The sequence below is a fragment of the Mobula hypostoma genome, chromosome 17 (assembly GCF_963921235.1).
Source record: "Mobula hypostoma chromosome 17, sMobHyp1.1, whole genome shotgun sequence".
NCBI classification, from domain to species: Eukaryota; Metazoa; Chordata; class Chondrichthyes; order Myliobatiformes; family Myliobatidae; genus Mobula; species Mobula hypostoma.
This window is the reverse complement of record NC_086113.1, coordinates 60,795,616-60,811,703: the sequence shown is the minus strand read 5'-3', so window position 1 is coordinate 60,811,703 and position 16,088 is coordinate 60,795,616. Positions and strand designations below refer to the sequence as shown.

The 16,088-nt window shown below is 37.9% G+C and overlaps 1 protein-coding gene across 1 annotated transcript in view; it reads right to left on the bottom strand.

Annotated features, from left to right (window-relative positions):
- mak (male germ cell-associated kinase) overlaps nucleotides 1-16,088 on the bottom strand; it is a 114,494-nt gene that overhangs the window by 69,651 nt on the left and 28,755 nt on the right. Inside the window, exons 2-3 of the mRNA XM_063069384.1 lie at nucleotides 8,974-9,305; nucleotides 1,864-1,918 (exon numbers count right to left, since the gene is read on the bottom strand). Of these exons, the coding sequence (XP_062925454.1) occupies nucleotides 1,864-1,918; nucleotides 8,974-9,074 (156 nt within the window). The 5' untranslated portion in view covers nucleotides 9,075-9,305. The remainder of the gene's footprint in view (nucleotides 1-1,863; nucleotides 1,919-8,973; nucleotides 9,306-16,088) is intronic.

Here is a 16,088-nt window from a genome sequence, read left to right as displayed (position 1 = left end):
ACTATTAAGTTTTACTTAAATAAACTATGATTAAAACAAGCTTAACGTTAAAGTTCTGTTTTCAAAACAGAGGAGAAGCTACTATGGACTGTAGTATTCAAACTTTTTATCACATACTGGATTAAATTTGTTGTGCATTTTCTATCGATCTTTATCACATGCAAGAGTTACAATTTTGAGCTGTTTTGTAGGATTAAGATACAAAGTACTTAAAAACAAATAAGAAAGGTCATATATTTCAGGCCACACTGTTCTGGGAAGCTCAAATATAAGTACAAATTAGCAACAAGCAACACTGTTGCAGTGGGGATCGGGGGGGGGGGGGGACAAAATTTAGAATGAAAATTGAAAAATCATTTACTTTTTTTTATTTATTAATTATAATTAATTATAATGAAATACAGAACAACAAAGAAAACCTTTTGTGTTTCATAAACTTCTGGCTGCATCCATTTCTAGCTATGCAGCAACAAAGATGTGCGGGAGCATGGTCACACACCCACACAGTTTAGATGGAAAAAGTTACAATGCTTGGGAAAGAAATCCTGTCCTAGGGATGTTGCAGAGAAGGGAGAAAACATTGAATAAGGATTTTAAAAAATAGAATGCTGCAAACATGCAGAAGGTATTTCTATAACAAAAACCCCATTAAGTTAACTCTTACTTTGTTCACAGATGCTACTTGAGCTTTTTGGGATAAATGATTTCATTAAAAAGGCAATTATTTGTTTTGTAGGTAAAAGAATATTTCACTTAAATAAGCAATGCTTAGAAATTCAAAAGCATAACATCAGTTTGCATACTCTTTGTATAGTAGCATTGAATTGGAAGGACTACAAAAGTTATTAAATTGGTGCCTTACCTTGACACTGAAATAACCACTTTAAAATCCCCCCATCTCAAGTCTACCTCCCCCACAGATTTGTGAAATCTGTAATTCCTGACTCCCCCGGTTGTCAATGCCAATTCTCCTGCCTTTAGCACTTTGGCAGTCTTTTGTTCCATTTCCCAATCCCCACTAAATGTTGAACTCCATCCTGCTCTTTCTCTTTGCACTCCTAAAGAAACTGGTCATACTCAGAATTCTTGACAAAGTTAATCTTTCTTTTGCATTTATTTAATTATCCAAGTATATCATGACATAAAGTTAGACAGCAGTGTGGACTATGTGAAGGAAGCCAAGGGCCAAAGTAATGGCCTTGACAGATGGAATATAAATATAGAAAAAAGTGTGAAATTATGCACTTTGGTTAAAAAAATACAAAAATCGTCAAAAGGGTGACAGACTTGTTAGTGACACGAGAGGCTGCAGATGCTAGAATTTTGACCCAAAACAAAAATTGTCCATGTCCCTCCGGAGATACCTACCCACTGAATCCTTCTGACTTTTTATGTGTTGCTGTAAAATGTTAGTGTTCGGAGTCAAGTATCCATGTACACAATTTATAGAAAGTTAACAAATATGCTTAGCAAGCAGTTTGGAAGGTAACCAGCATCTTGTCCTCTACGGCAAGAGTATTTCAGTACAATAGTGGGGATATCTTGCCCAAATGTACATGGCCTTGGTGAGATTGCATCTGGAATACAACCTATAGGTCTGGCCTGCTTACTAACACAAGGACATACTATACAGCGAGGAAGTGCCGCATACAGTAACTTGCTGTTCCAATTCCTACAGAATTTGCTCCCCCGGTATCTGAACTTATGCAATAAATTAGAAATCCACTTCATCAGTGTTTGACTGTGGGGGATGGGGTGGGGAGGAGGAAAGAGATGGAATGTGTTTCAGTCCCTGAAGGAATCACATGTACTACTTAATAGAGACAGAATCATTATGAGGGAGTGAACAATTATTTGCTGTACCTTAACTTCTCTGAGGTTCATACATTCATCCCAGGAATAGAATTTCCTCTTCATCCTGCACAATTAAACATATGCACTGAAAGAAAGAGCTCAAACGAAGCCTTGGTATAGGTACTAAATATATTCTTAAAAGGTAATGAGAAAATTAAGCTTAGTATACATCAAGATAACCTAATACTCTCTCTAAACATAATGTAGACTGGATGAGTACAGAATTCTCTCACTATATTAGACAAGCTGATTAATGCATATACCAAAAATATAAATGCTCTTGAAATTTACTGAAACATTTTTGGCATCTGTGAACTTTCATATACAGTTGAAGCTCCCATCAATTTTAGTTGTCAAGAGGAATCCATCAGAGCATACTTTGTACAGGGTCTCTCCTTTCATGCAGTCTGTAATTACACTCAGTGGCCACTTTATTAGGTACCCCCTGTATCTAATGAAGTGGCCATTGAGTGCATGTTTGTGGTCTCCTGCTGTAGCCCATCCACTTAAAGGTTTGATGTAACAGCAAACGATAGCTGAAACTTGGAGTGGAGGGGGGAGGGGGAAGGGAACGTCGACTCAGACCATGAGAGGCCTTCGTCGGGCATTTTCATGCCTTACAAGGTGCAGATTGGAAGTCTGTGTGGGGCGCCACTCCTCGCACAGACACTAGAGCAATGTGTGGTTAAGTGCCTTGCTCAAGGACACAAACACGCTGCCACAGCTGAGGCTCGAACTAGTGACCTTCAGATCACTAGATGAATGCCTTAACCACTTGGAGGGGAGAGATGAAGTAAAGAGCTGGGAAGTTGATTGGTGGAAGAGACAGAAGGCCCTGGAAGAAAGAAAAAGGGGGGAGGAGCACCAGAGGCAGGCGATGGGCGGGCAAGGAAATAAGGTGAGAAAGGGAAAAGGGGATGGGAAATGGTAAAGGAGGGGAGGGGGCATTACCAGGAGTTTGAGAAATCGATGTTCATGCTATCAGGTTGGAAACTGGATAACCCAAACTGAAAACAAGGTGTTGTTCCTCCAACCTAAGTGTGGCCTCATCACGATAGTGGAGGAGGCCATGGATGGACATATTGAATGGAAATGGGAAGTGGAATTAAAATGGGTGGCCACTGGGAGATCCCGCTTGTTCTGGCGGACAGAGCATTAATACTCTTCTCATTCCAAATCTGATATGTCTTGCTTTGTCGAGCATTTATGCTCTGATATGTCCATCCATGGCTTCCTCCACTGTCATGATGAGGCCACACTCAAGTTGGAGAACAACACCTTATCTTCTCCTCCAACCTGATGGCATGAACATCAATTTCTCAAACTTCCGGTAATGGCTCCCACCGTTTCCCCCTCCCCCCATCCCCTTTTCCCTCCCTCACCTTATCTCATTGTCTGCCCATCGCTTCCCTCTGGTGCTCCGTCCCCACTTTTCTTTCTTCTATCGACTTCCCAGCTCTTTTCTTCATCTCTCCCTCTCCAAGTTTCACCTCTTGCCTAGTGTTTTTCTCTCTCCCCTCCCCACCCTTTTATATCTGCTCCTCAGCTTTTTTCTCCAGTCCTGCCAAAGGGTTTCGGCCTAAAACATCGACTGTACTTTTTTCCATAAATGCTGCTTGGCCTGCTGAGTTCCTCCAGCATTTTGTGTGTGTTGCTTGGATTTCCAGCATCTGCAAATTTTCCCTTGTTTGTTTTTCAAACTTCTATAGATGTGTGGTGGAGAGTATATTGACTGACCGCATCACAGCCTGGCATGGAAACACCAATGCCCTCAAATGGAAAATCCTACAAGAAGTAGTGGATATGCCCAGTCCATCATGGGTAAAGCCCTCCCAACAACGTATTTGTATGAAACACTGTTGCAGGAAAGCAGGAAATCCAGTGTCACCAACATGCTCCCGAACCTTCAATGGGAACCACTTGAAAACCGACGTATTAAACTACGGATAATTTTCATTTTCAAAGAAGTTCACAATATCACTCCATCAAACATCCAAATTCGTCACAGGGTCAGTTCAACTCGACAGCAAACTGGACCTCACATATTGGAAACTCCTTCATTCAATAAGATTTGCTACCAGTATCCCCTCTATCCAAGATCAACAAGAAAGTGGAATCTTCTGCCACCAGACCTGCGCAGTATTGCTGACATTAATACTTTTAAAGATAGACTCAATCAAATTGATTTAGGGGATCTTGTCAAAAAAGCTTATTTTACAATTTAACTCCCACGCTGTTCACACCGACTGCGCGTTATAGCAGCCGTCCGGCAGTGCTTGCGCAGTACCAAGCAGAAACAGAAGCATCAAGAACCACACCACCCAGGACATGTTCTCTTCTCGCTGCCACAACAAGGAAGGTAGTACAATAGCCTCAGGATTCACACCAACAGGTTCAGGAACAGTTATTAGCCTTCAACTATTGGGCTCTTGAACAAAAGGAGATCATTTCACTCAACCCAACACTGAACTGTTCCCACAAACCATGGAGTCACTTACAAGGACTCTCCATCTCATGTTTTCAATATTTATTGCTTTTTTATTTATCATTCTTTCTTTCTTTTTTTTAATCTGTAGTTTGTTGTCTTTTGCACACTGGCTGAATGCCAAAGTTTATGCAGTCTTTCATGATCCTATTATGGTTATTATTCTATTATGGATTTTTTAAAAATATGCCCACAGAAAATAAATCTCAGGGTTGTATTTGGTGACATGTATGCACTTTGATAATAAATTTACTTTATAACTAGAGATGGATTTCTACTGGATGCTTTCCTCTCAACAGTAATGATGGGTGCCACAGCTGGTGGCACTCAGTGCGGGGGTAGGGGCACTTTAAGAGATTTGGAAACTGATCTCTTAAGTGGTCAGCAGCTCATCTGGAGATACAGGCCACTACAGATGCAATTCACCTTCTAGCTTTCAATTTAAATGGAGACATACACTTTTAAATGCATACCAAGTACAAACCCCATTTCCAGAAAAGTTGGGATATTTTCCAAAATGCAATAAAAACAAAAATCTGTGATATATTAATTCACATGAACCTTTATTTAACTGACAAAAGCACAAAGAAAAGATTTTCTATAGTTTTACTGACCAACTTAATTGTATTTTGTAAACATACACAAATTTAGAATTTGATGGCTGCAACACACTAAACAAAAGTTGGGACAGAGACATGTTTACCATTGTGTTACATCACCTTTCCTTTTAATAACATTTTTTAATCATTTTGGAACTGAGGATACTAATTGTAGTAGATTTGCAATTGGAAATTTTGTCCATTCTTGCTTGATTTAAGACTTCAGCTGCTCAACAGTCCATGGTCTCCGTTGTCTGATTCTACTCTTCATGATGCGCCATACATTTTCAATAGGAGATAGATCTGGACTGGTAGTAGGCCAGTCAAGCACACCCACTCTGTGTCTACAAAGCCACGCTGTTGTAGCCCGTGCAGAATGTGGTCTGGCATTGTCCTGCTGAAATAAGCATGGACGTCTCAGGAAGAGACATCGCCTTGATGGCAACATATGTCTCTCTAAAATCCTAATATACGCCTCAGAGTCAATGGTACCTTCACATACATGCAACTCACCCACGCCATGGGCACTGATGCACTCCATACCATCACAGATGCTGGCTTTTGCACCTTTCGCTGATAACAATCTGGATGGTCATTTTCATCTTTGGCACGGAGAACCCGATGCCCATTTTTTCCGAAAACTAGCTGAAATGTGGACTCATCTGACCACAGCACACGGTTCCACAGTCTTTCGGTCCATCTGAGATGAGCTCGGGCCCAGAGAACTCGCCGGTGTTTCTGCATAGAGTTGATGTATGGCTTCCTCCTTGCGTAATACAGTTTCAAGTTGCATTTCTGGATGCAGCGACAGACTGTGTTGAGTGACAATGGTTTTCTGAAGTACTCCCGAGCCCAGGTGGCTATAATTGTCACGGTAGCATGACGGTTTCTTAGGCAGTGCCGCCTGAGGGCTCGAAGATCATGCGCATTCAACAGTGGTTTCCGACCTTGTCCTTTACGCACTGAGATGTCTTTTCACAATATTATGTACTGTAGATGTTGAAAGACCTAAATTCTCTGCAATCTTGCATTGAGAAATGTTCCTTTTGAACTGACTAACAATTCTCTCACGAATTTTGGCACAAAGGGGTGACCCATGACCCATCCTTGCTTTCAAAGACTGAGCCTTTGATGGATGCTACTTTTATACCCAGTCATGATACCTCACCTGCTACCAATTAGCCTGCTTAATGTGGAGTCTTCCAAACCGGTGTCACTTGAATATTCTGTGCACTTTTCAATCTTATTTTAACTCTGTCCCAACTTTTGTTGAGTATGTTGCAGCCATCAAATTCTAAATTTGTGTATATTTACAAAATACAATTAAGTTGGTCAGTAAAACTATTGAAAATCTTTTCTCTGTACTTCTGTCAGTTAAATAAAGGTTCACGTGAATTAATATATCACAGATTTTTGTTTTTATTGCATTTTGGAAACTATCCCAACTTTTCTGGAAATGGGGTTTATAGGTTGTTTGTTTCACGACATTACTCGTAACAAAATAACAGTGGTTATTTAGATTTACTGCTTGATCTTAAACCTGCAGGCCCTGTTTTAGATTTGCTGAGGTTAAATAATATGGAAAACTCTGGAAGAAAAAAATTGTTGGACACTAAATGGAACCTACCAGACTAAAAAGGCCGATACATTATCTGTGTGTACTTCCAAAAAAAATGACAATTGAAAAACAAAAATAGACAAAGTTTGTTGTTTCTTTCACATTTTGTGCTCACAGAAGTTCCATAGGAGTGAATTTTATTCCATATCTTGCATATTTGGGGATAAATTTCTGTAATCTGAAGTGTCATGCTTAAAATACAGCTTCTAGGTGTCATCTTTCTCAGTACAACTCACATAAAAAATTGATGTTCCCTCTTCTATCATTCTCCTAGGTGAATTTCCAGAAACTACCAGAAGCAAATTGCACTTGAGTGGATGAATTGCTTGCCATGCCATTTGCGCAAATAATGAGATCATTCAAAGTGCAATGCGAATTTAGAGCAGTGGTGGGGAAAATTAAGTCACATTGATTTAAACCAATTCATAATTCAGGCACTCATAATTCAGTCAGGTTGATTAACATTACTCTTTCGGCACCAACGAAATGTTAAACAATAAGAATTTACAATGTAAAAGTAGGTTATTTGTCCCAACTAATCTATTCTTTCAGTTGTTCTTCTCTTTTGGCCAATCCTTTTGGTAGACCTTTTAATTTCTTCCTTTGCCAGATGTTTACTTAACTTCCCTTTAAATCTGCCTTTCATCTTAACATCTATTCATGATGTAGGAAGAAAAAGAAGAAAACCCTTAACTTTGAGTGGAGTCATCGGGACACCATCATGACGGCTTTTTTTTAAAGCAGGCTTTCTTATTTTTACGATGCTGAGTTTCTAGCTCGATGCTCAGCCCAGCACAGATGGAAAGTGTGCAAGGGAGCTGGCTGGATTCGAACTCGGGAGCCTTCATTCCGAAGTCCGGCACTGATGCCACTTCGCCACCAGCTGGCGTTCATGATATAGGAGTATGGATAATTTACTCTATTTGCTGGAACTTTGAACATTTGCTTTACAGTATCTATCTACTACATATTCCTTAGTAGACTTTTCACAACTTAATTTCCTACTTGTATGTCTTCATCCAAGTGATTTATACAAATTGCAAGACAGTATGCTTCCAGCAGCAATCCCTGTGGTACATCATGCTAGAGAAAATGACGATGTTTGTCTACATTATAATTTGTAGTTTATAATGTGTAGTTTGCCTACATTATTTTTTGTTTGCTAGCTAACTATCTATGATTGTTTTTTACTTCCTACACCACAAGCTTTTATTTTCCACCATAATCTTTAAAAGCACAATTTATCAAATGCACTTTTTTATAATTCAGACTGTTGTTATCTATGGAAAACTGAGGAATATGGGGATTTGCTGAAAATGTGGTTAGGTTGTCAAATGGCAGAGTAAACTTAGAGGGCTATTTGGTGTACCTCTGTTCATATTTCTTATTTTTTGAGACTACCTTTTAGGTAATCTTCTTAAATCTGTATTGTTTTATTTTTGTTCCTGGTCTTCCATAAATAGAAATAGTTTCTCTTTATCTTGAACAACATTCACCAATATCAACTTATTTCTGAAAGTACCTTGCTCAAAGAGAAGCCAGAATTTCCCAGTGGTCAGCCATTTTAATTCCATTTCTTATTCTGTTAATGCCTCCTCTACTGCCAAGCTGAGGCTAGATGCAGGCTAGAGTAACAACACCTCATATTCCACCTTGGTAGACTCGAATTTAATAGCATCAACTTCCAGTAACCACTCCTCTCCAATCCCCTCTCCCTCATCCCCATTCATCCACTGTTGTTTCCCCTTATCCAGCCCATCACACGCACTTTCTCCCTCTGGTATTGCACTTCTTTCACTTTATTCTGTGGTCTATTGCCCTCTCCTATCAGATTTCATCTTATTTAACTCTTTGCCTCTCCCACTCATCATTTCCTAGTTTCTCCTATTATTTCCACTCCCCTTCCCTCCCTATCTACTTTCCCCCCTCTACCCGAGTTCACTTATCACCTGCCACCTGCTCCTTCTCTTCTTCTCACCCATTTTATTCTAGCTTCTGACCTCTTTCTTTCCAGTCCTGATGAAGGCTTGAAATATTGACCGTTCATTTGCCTCTATAGATACTTCTGAGTTCCTCCAGTACTGTGTTGTTCCAAAGAAAATCAAAACCTGTTTCTATGAGCTATTCAAATAATAGAAATCTCTCAAATATGAATCTGTTACAATTGTAGGTAAGCAGCATCACATTTTTGTGTTTATATAACAGGGTGGCAGTGCACCTCTGCCTGAGCCACATGACTCAATTTAACCAAAGCTTTGTTTCTGGTTCTTCATTCTGAAAATTCCTCATGTCATAATGGTTTACAAAATTACAAATTTAAATTTCTCACCTGTATGTATTTTCCATGAATATAATTGTAACATGTAAATGTAGATAACAAGTTTTTCTCACAATTTTTGTAGAAAAAGCACACATACCTTTTAATTGCCACCAATTCTCCAGATTCATTACTCTTTCCCATAAGCACACAGCCATATGTGCCATCTCCTAACTGTTTCAGAGTTGTGTATCGATTCATATTTTGAGAAAAAAATCTATATAGTTCAGTACTTAAGGCTCATGTAAGATATTTCTTCATCTTGATTCACAGTTTCAAAAATTGTACAACTCCAAGAGTGCTTTAAAAGCCTTCTGATAGTTATCTCAGAAATGAAAGTAGTCCTTGGATGTATGGTTGTTTAGCATTTCCTTAATGCATATTTGTAATAGGTTTCAAGACTATAGTTGCAAGTGTTCCTCTGTCACTCTGCTGTAAAAGCAAAACAGAAGTGTCTTTATACTTCATTTGACACTGCATCATATCATATACAATATATACAATCAAGCACCATACAAGTGTAAACTTTTTGCCACTCCCTTGTTATTTTTTTTTGTTTGTACAGAAAAATATTTCAAAACATGAGCCCAAATATCTGGCCAGCTTCTGACAACTGGGCCAAGCATAGGTGTGTTCAGCCATTCATGAAATGTAAATCAGGGAGTTCAGTGTTGAAACATTCTTAAGTAATGAATAGTCTTTAATACTAGGCAATTGTTGTCTACTGGTCCAGGGATCCAATTTTTTCCAGGAAGGAATGGGATCCTACAATTCATTTTAACACCCGAAACTGTGCAATGAATTTAAACATTAAGAGCAATGCCCAGATATTGCTTTTGTAGAATTCAGGCATTGCTTGCATATGCCAGACTTCTAAAGCTTGGAACAGCTCAATATTACTCTCATAGAATGTACATAGATTATTCTAAATAGATTACTGAGGAATAAGGGCACTACACCACAATATGCTTGTTAATCTTTCAGACACGTGTTGTTACTAATGGTGTAGAGAGTGGGCGGGGTGGAAAGGAATGTATAATTTTAAGATGCATTCAACAATTAATTTATCTTCACCTCACAAAAGTGATCTTCAATTGTATGTAAATGAGTTAATTTTACTTGATGTTGGGACAAATATGGATGGGGAACAATGGGCCATTAGGCTTTTTGTAATAACAGTATTTAGGAAATAAAGGAATGCATGTTATTGTGGTTTTATTACAAATCGCGTGGCCAAGGGGTTAAGGCGTTTGTCTAGTGATCTGAAGGATGCTAATTCGAGCCTTGGCTGAGGCGGTGTGTTGTGTCCTTGAGCAAGACACTCAACCACACATTGCTCTGTGACAACATCGGTGCCAAGTTGTATGGGTCCTAACGCCCTTTCCTTAGACAACATCGGTGGTGTGGAGAGGGGAGACTTGCAGCATGGTCTTCCATACAACCTTGCCCAGGCCTGTGCCCTGGAAACCTTCCAAGGCCCAAATCTATGGTCTCATGAGACTAACGGATGCCTATTATTATTAAAATTACAAATCAAGCTTGGCACAAGAGTCTGAACAAAATTTCACCCCAAAGAAAATCAGAAAATTCATGATTGCAGTTGGAGGAGTACAACAACCAGCCATTTGTTATCACATTTCTGAAGCTAGCTCAGTGTCCGAAAGCATTACAAAATTAAAAACAGTTGTAAAGATAAAGGTTACAATATTAGTACAAGCATCATAAATTGTGAATTAATTTCTAGAAATGAATAAAGATTTAAAATTGGGCACTAGCATCAAACTGTATAAAGTTCATGATATGAAGATGATATGCATTTGAAAAAGATGAGGAAGGAAATGCAAGTTATAAGAGTACAGAGAAATTTTACAAGGATGTTGCCGAATCTGGAGAACCTGAGTTAGTAAAGTTTGATTAGGATAGGACTGTATTCTTTGGAATTGAGAGGAGATTTGATAGAGGTATACAAAATGATGAGGGACATAGGGTAAATGCAAGCAGGCTTTTTCTACTGAGGTTGGGTGAGACTACAATAGAGATCATGGATTAAGGGTGAAAAGGTGAGAAGTTTAAGGGGAACATGAGGGTAAACTTCTGTACTCAGAGGGTCATGAGAGTGTGGAATAAGCTCCTAGCACAAGTTGCGCATGCGAACTCGATTTCAATGCTTAAAAGAATTTTGAATAAGTACATGAAGGGTAGGGATATGGAGGGCTATGGTCCCGGTGAAAGTCAGAGGAAGTAAGCAGTTTAAATGGTTTTGGCATGGACTAGATGGGTCAAACAGCCTCTTTCTGTGTTGTACTTCTCTATGACTCTAAAAGGACACACACATTAATGCCCAAACAAATAATTTAAGCTGTGTTAAAACTATTTTGATCATCCTTTATGAATTGCCACTGATGTAATAGAATTTACATTTTATATTTCCATAGTCCCATAGTGCCACACTGAATATCTAATGGGTCTCTCACTACTCAATAAACTGAAATGTTGAAAATATTCTTTCCTGTTTTCAATGTCCTTTGTCAAACTAGTAGACATTTGAAGACGATTTTATAAAACCATAGAGCACTGGAGGTCTTTGAAGGCATGCTGCATCTGTGCCAGCTCTTTAGAGTTCTCTTACTCCCACTCTATCATCCCTACTCTATAGCTCTTTAATTTTTTTCTTCATCATCAAACATCCAAATGCCTTTACAGTCTTTAGCATGCTGTGAAAAAACTGCAAGGAGGAAAATAGTTTTTTCAGCCATTATCTTAAACATCTGTCCTTTGGTTACCAACCTCATTCCAAGTATCAAAATGTAATGATACTTGTATCATTACATATATCAAAACAATTCATAATTTTGAACCATTACATTATCCCATTTCCTTTTAGGAATGATTGTATGAAAAAGTAATTCTGAAAACTTAGCAAGTATTCCATGTACTAATATCAAGGTTAGCGATAACTTATCTCCAGCTACTCCATTTGAGTAACAAAAAAAACTCCCTTTAATACAGGAAAACATCCTAAGATACTTCATGTCATTATTAGTTTGACAAGCCATAAAGATATATTTCAGCTGATGACCAACATCTTGGCCAAAGGTGATGGTTGTAAAGAGAATTTTAAATAAAAATGTAGCTTAGAAAATAATTCCAGATAAAGATGAATCTGCCAGTTTTGGTGGAAATTAAATCAGGAACATGCATGAGATTGGGAAATGAAAATACCTCCCAGGGTTGTAGAATTACCAGCTGTTATGTGCAAGGAGCCCATTCAAGGATTAAAAATAAAACAAATTTGAGAATTTTAAATTCAAATTTGCTTAACTGCGACAAGTATAGATTAAAGAACTTTGGGATAATAAGTGAATATGACTAAGTACAGGTAGAGATGTAAACAGCAGAACTCTGGATGATATTAAGTTGATATGGCGTGTGGGAGATGTGCGCAATCTAAGTGTTAAGTCCAGCAGTATCATAGGGTGCCATGGTAGTGTAGCGGTTAACGCAATGTTATTACGGCTCAGGGTGTCGGTTGGAGCTCACAGTTCAATCCCTGCATCCTCCCCGTGGAATGCAGGGGTTTTCTCCAGGTGCTCCAGTTTCCTCCCATAGTTCAAAGATATACGGTTAGTAGGCTGATTGTTCATTGTAAAGTCTCCTGTGATTAAGCTAGGGTTAAATCAGGGATTGCTGGGCGGTGTGGCTCAAAGGGCCACACTGTACCCCTAAATATCTCTAAATATACAGTGTCTTGAAAAAGTATTCAGCCCCCGCAACCATTTTCACATCTTACTATCTCATTTCCCAAATTTAAAATATATTGAAGTAGGATTTTTTGAACATTGTACATCATGTCAAATCAAAAGAACAATTTAAAGCCTGTCAACAATTAACTAAAAATTAAAAACCAAAATCATGAGGCTGAAAAAGTATTCATCCCCTTTGTAATTACCACATTAATTTTCCTCAGGTGTAATATGGTATATTATCCTACCAACTCACCCAGTTTGTTGATGTAGAAGGTTGGAGGATCATCTATTTTCAATGAACTCATAAGAAAAAAAACCCCTCCTCTCTGTAACGTCCAACAGTATGGTAGATTTTCAACAGACCAAACCAACATGAAGGCAAAAGAGCATTTAAGATAGGCCAGGTAAGTGATAACAGAGAAGCACAAATCTGGAAAGGGGTACAAGACCATCTCAAAGGCACTGAACATACCTTGGACCACAGTGCAGTCCGTCAGGAAAAAAGTGGAAAGAATATGAAGCCACAGCCACACTGCCTACTAGGTCAGGCTGTCCCTCTAGACCTAGTCACCAGATAATAGTGCCACTTCTAACAGAGGTTACTGTGACACCAACAGTCACTTTGAGCAAACTGCAGAAGTCAGTAGCTGAAACGGGAGGTGATGTCCAGAGCTCCACAATCTCTAAGGCCTTGCACAAAAAGAGTATTTATGGAAGAGTGGTAAGCAGCAGCCCTGGCTTCAACAAGTACATCTCTGCCCCTAAAACTTTGCGAAGTATCACTTAGAAGATACTGTAAAGATGTGGAGAAAGGTCTCGTGGTCTGATGAAACTAAAGTGGAACTTTTTGGCTTTGTAACTGAGTGGCACATGTGGCATCAATTTAATACTGTGCATCAGCCAGGTAACATCATCCCTACTGTAAAGTGTGGTGGAGGTAGCATCATACTATGAGGATGGTTTTCAATGACAGGGACTGAAAATCTGATCAGGAATGATAGGAAGATGAATACAGAGAGATCCTGGTCAAAATCTGCTAGCCTCTACCAGAAAGCTTACACTGGGGAGGAAGCTCATCTTTCAGCAGGGCAATCACCCAAAGCACACTGCCAGAGCAACCATGAAGTAGCTTCAAATGAAGAAAATTGATGTCCTTGAGTAGCCCAGTCAGAGTCCTGACCTTAACTCAATCGAACATCTCTGGCAAGACCTCAAGATTGCTGTCCAGCTTCACTTCTCAACTCACCTGCATAGCTTCAAAGGTTCATTTATTATCAAAGTATACAACTTGAAATTCTTCTTCTCTGAGTAGCATGAAATCAAGAAAGAAAAGAAAGGCAGCACAATCATTAATCGCCAAATTCCCCCTCCCCGCACCAATGACAAACAAAAATGGAACAGGCACATTAACCCCCAAATCCCTCCTCCCGTACAAACAAAATGAACAAAATGGAATGGGTGCATCAACCCCAAATCCCTCCTCCCCACACCAAAAAAAAAGAAAGATCTGGCAAAAAAGACAGAATACATAAAGAACACATCCTTTTTCAATATTTTTAATAGTTTTTACATAGAAGAATACAGAGTACAAGAAAGTATAAAGGTAAAAAAACAACTACCAATTACATTATATCTGTTCATAACAACAATCTCATTACCCTGTATTCATGTAGGTTAGTCAAAGTTATATTGAAATATACTAATTTATTACAAAAAGAGTCTAACCCCTACCAAGACCAAAGCTGTTTATTAGGGAGAAAAAAAGGTAAACTACCTTCTCGTATGATAAAAATTAATAATAGCCAACATCTAAATTTAAACAACGAATTGAGGATTTTGAAAGTTTTGAAAATAATTCAGGAAGGGTCCCCACAATGTATGAAAGTCTTGACGAGATTCAGAAATTGAACAACAAATCTTCTCTAAATCTAAGCATGACATAACGTCACATAACCATTGAGCATGAGTAGGAGGAGAAACATCTTTCCATTTAAACAAAAGTGCCCTCCTAGCTATAAGAAAGCTAAAGGCCAAAATAGGTAAATCAGATGTCTTCAACTTGATATCTTGTCCTGCAACAATACCGAATAGGGCCATCAGAGGATCAGACTTAAAATTGACTTTGAAAAGTAAAGAAAAAGTTTGAAAAACTTCCTTCCAATATTTTTCAAGTCACGGACAAGTCCAAAACATATGAATTAATAAGATTCTCCATTATTACATCTGTCACAGTAGGGAGATATATCCGAATAAAAATGAGATAGCTTATCTTTAATCATATGGACTCTATGTACTACCTTAAATTGTAGGAGGGAATGACGAGCACATATCGATGAAGTATTAACTAGTTCAAAAATTTCATTCCAAGTTTCCTCAGATATTGATGTTTGTAAATCTTGTTCCCAGAGATTCTTAATTTTGTCTAAAGGAACATTCCTTGTCTCCAGTAACATACCATAAATATTAGATATTGAACCATTATGAAAAGGTGTCAAATTAAAAATTACATCTAGTAAGTTCTTATCTGAGCTTATAGGAAATGTGCATAATTGAGATCGTAGAAAGTCTGATTTGTAGATATCTAAAAAAGTGAGTTTTGGGTAAGCTATATTTAGCTGATAATTGCTCAAATGAAAAAAAATTTCCTCCAACAAACAGATCCCAAAAACATTTAATACCCAACCTGTCCCATTCTTTAAAAACTAAATCAGTCATGGAGGGTTTAAAAAAATTAGAATAAATGGGACTAGAAAAGGAAAATCTCAATAAACCAAAATGTTTTCTAAATTGTATCCAGATCCTCAGAGCATGTTTAACTATTAAATTATCAGTTAGTTTACTTACAAATAAAGGAAGTGAGGGTCCAAGAAGAGAAATAATAGAAAATTTATTAACAGAGTTAGCTCCTAAAGAAACCCATACTGGACAGTTTACATGATAAATATAATATAGCCAAAACGTAAGATATCGTATATTAATTGCCCAGTAATAAAACCTAAAATTAGGTAAGGTTAAATCTCTAGACTTTTTAGGTTTTTGAAGATGAACTTTATTTAAACGAGGGTGTTTATTTTTCCATATATAGGAGGATAAAATAGATTCAAGAGTCAAAAAAGGATTTAGGATTAAAAATGGGTAAAGCCTGAAAAAGATATATAAATTTAGGTAGAATATTCATTTCAATAGAATTAATTCGTCCAATCAACAATATTGAAAGAGGTGACCAATTTAATAATATCTTTTTTACATGGTTCAATAAAGTAAGAAAGTTTTCTTTAAACAGGTGTTTGTAATTTTTAGTGTTTGTTACACCCAAATAAGTAAATTGATTCCTTACAATTTTAAAAGGGAGATTAGTATTAATTGATACCAAATAATTTAAAGGAAATAATTCACTCTTATGTAGGTTCAATTTATATCCTGAAAACTGGCTAAAACAGGAGAGTAAAGAAAGTACACAAGGTAATGA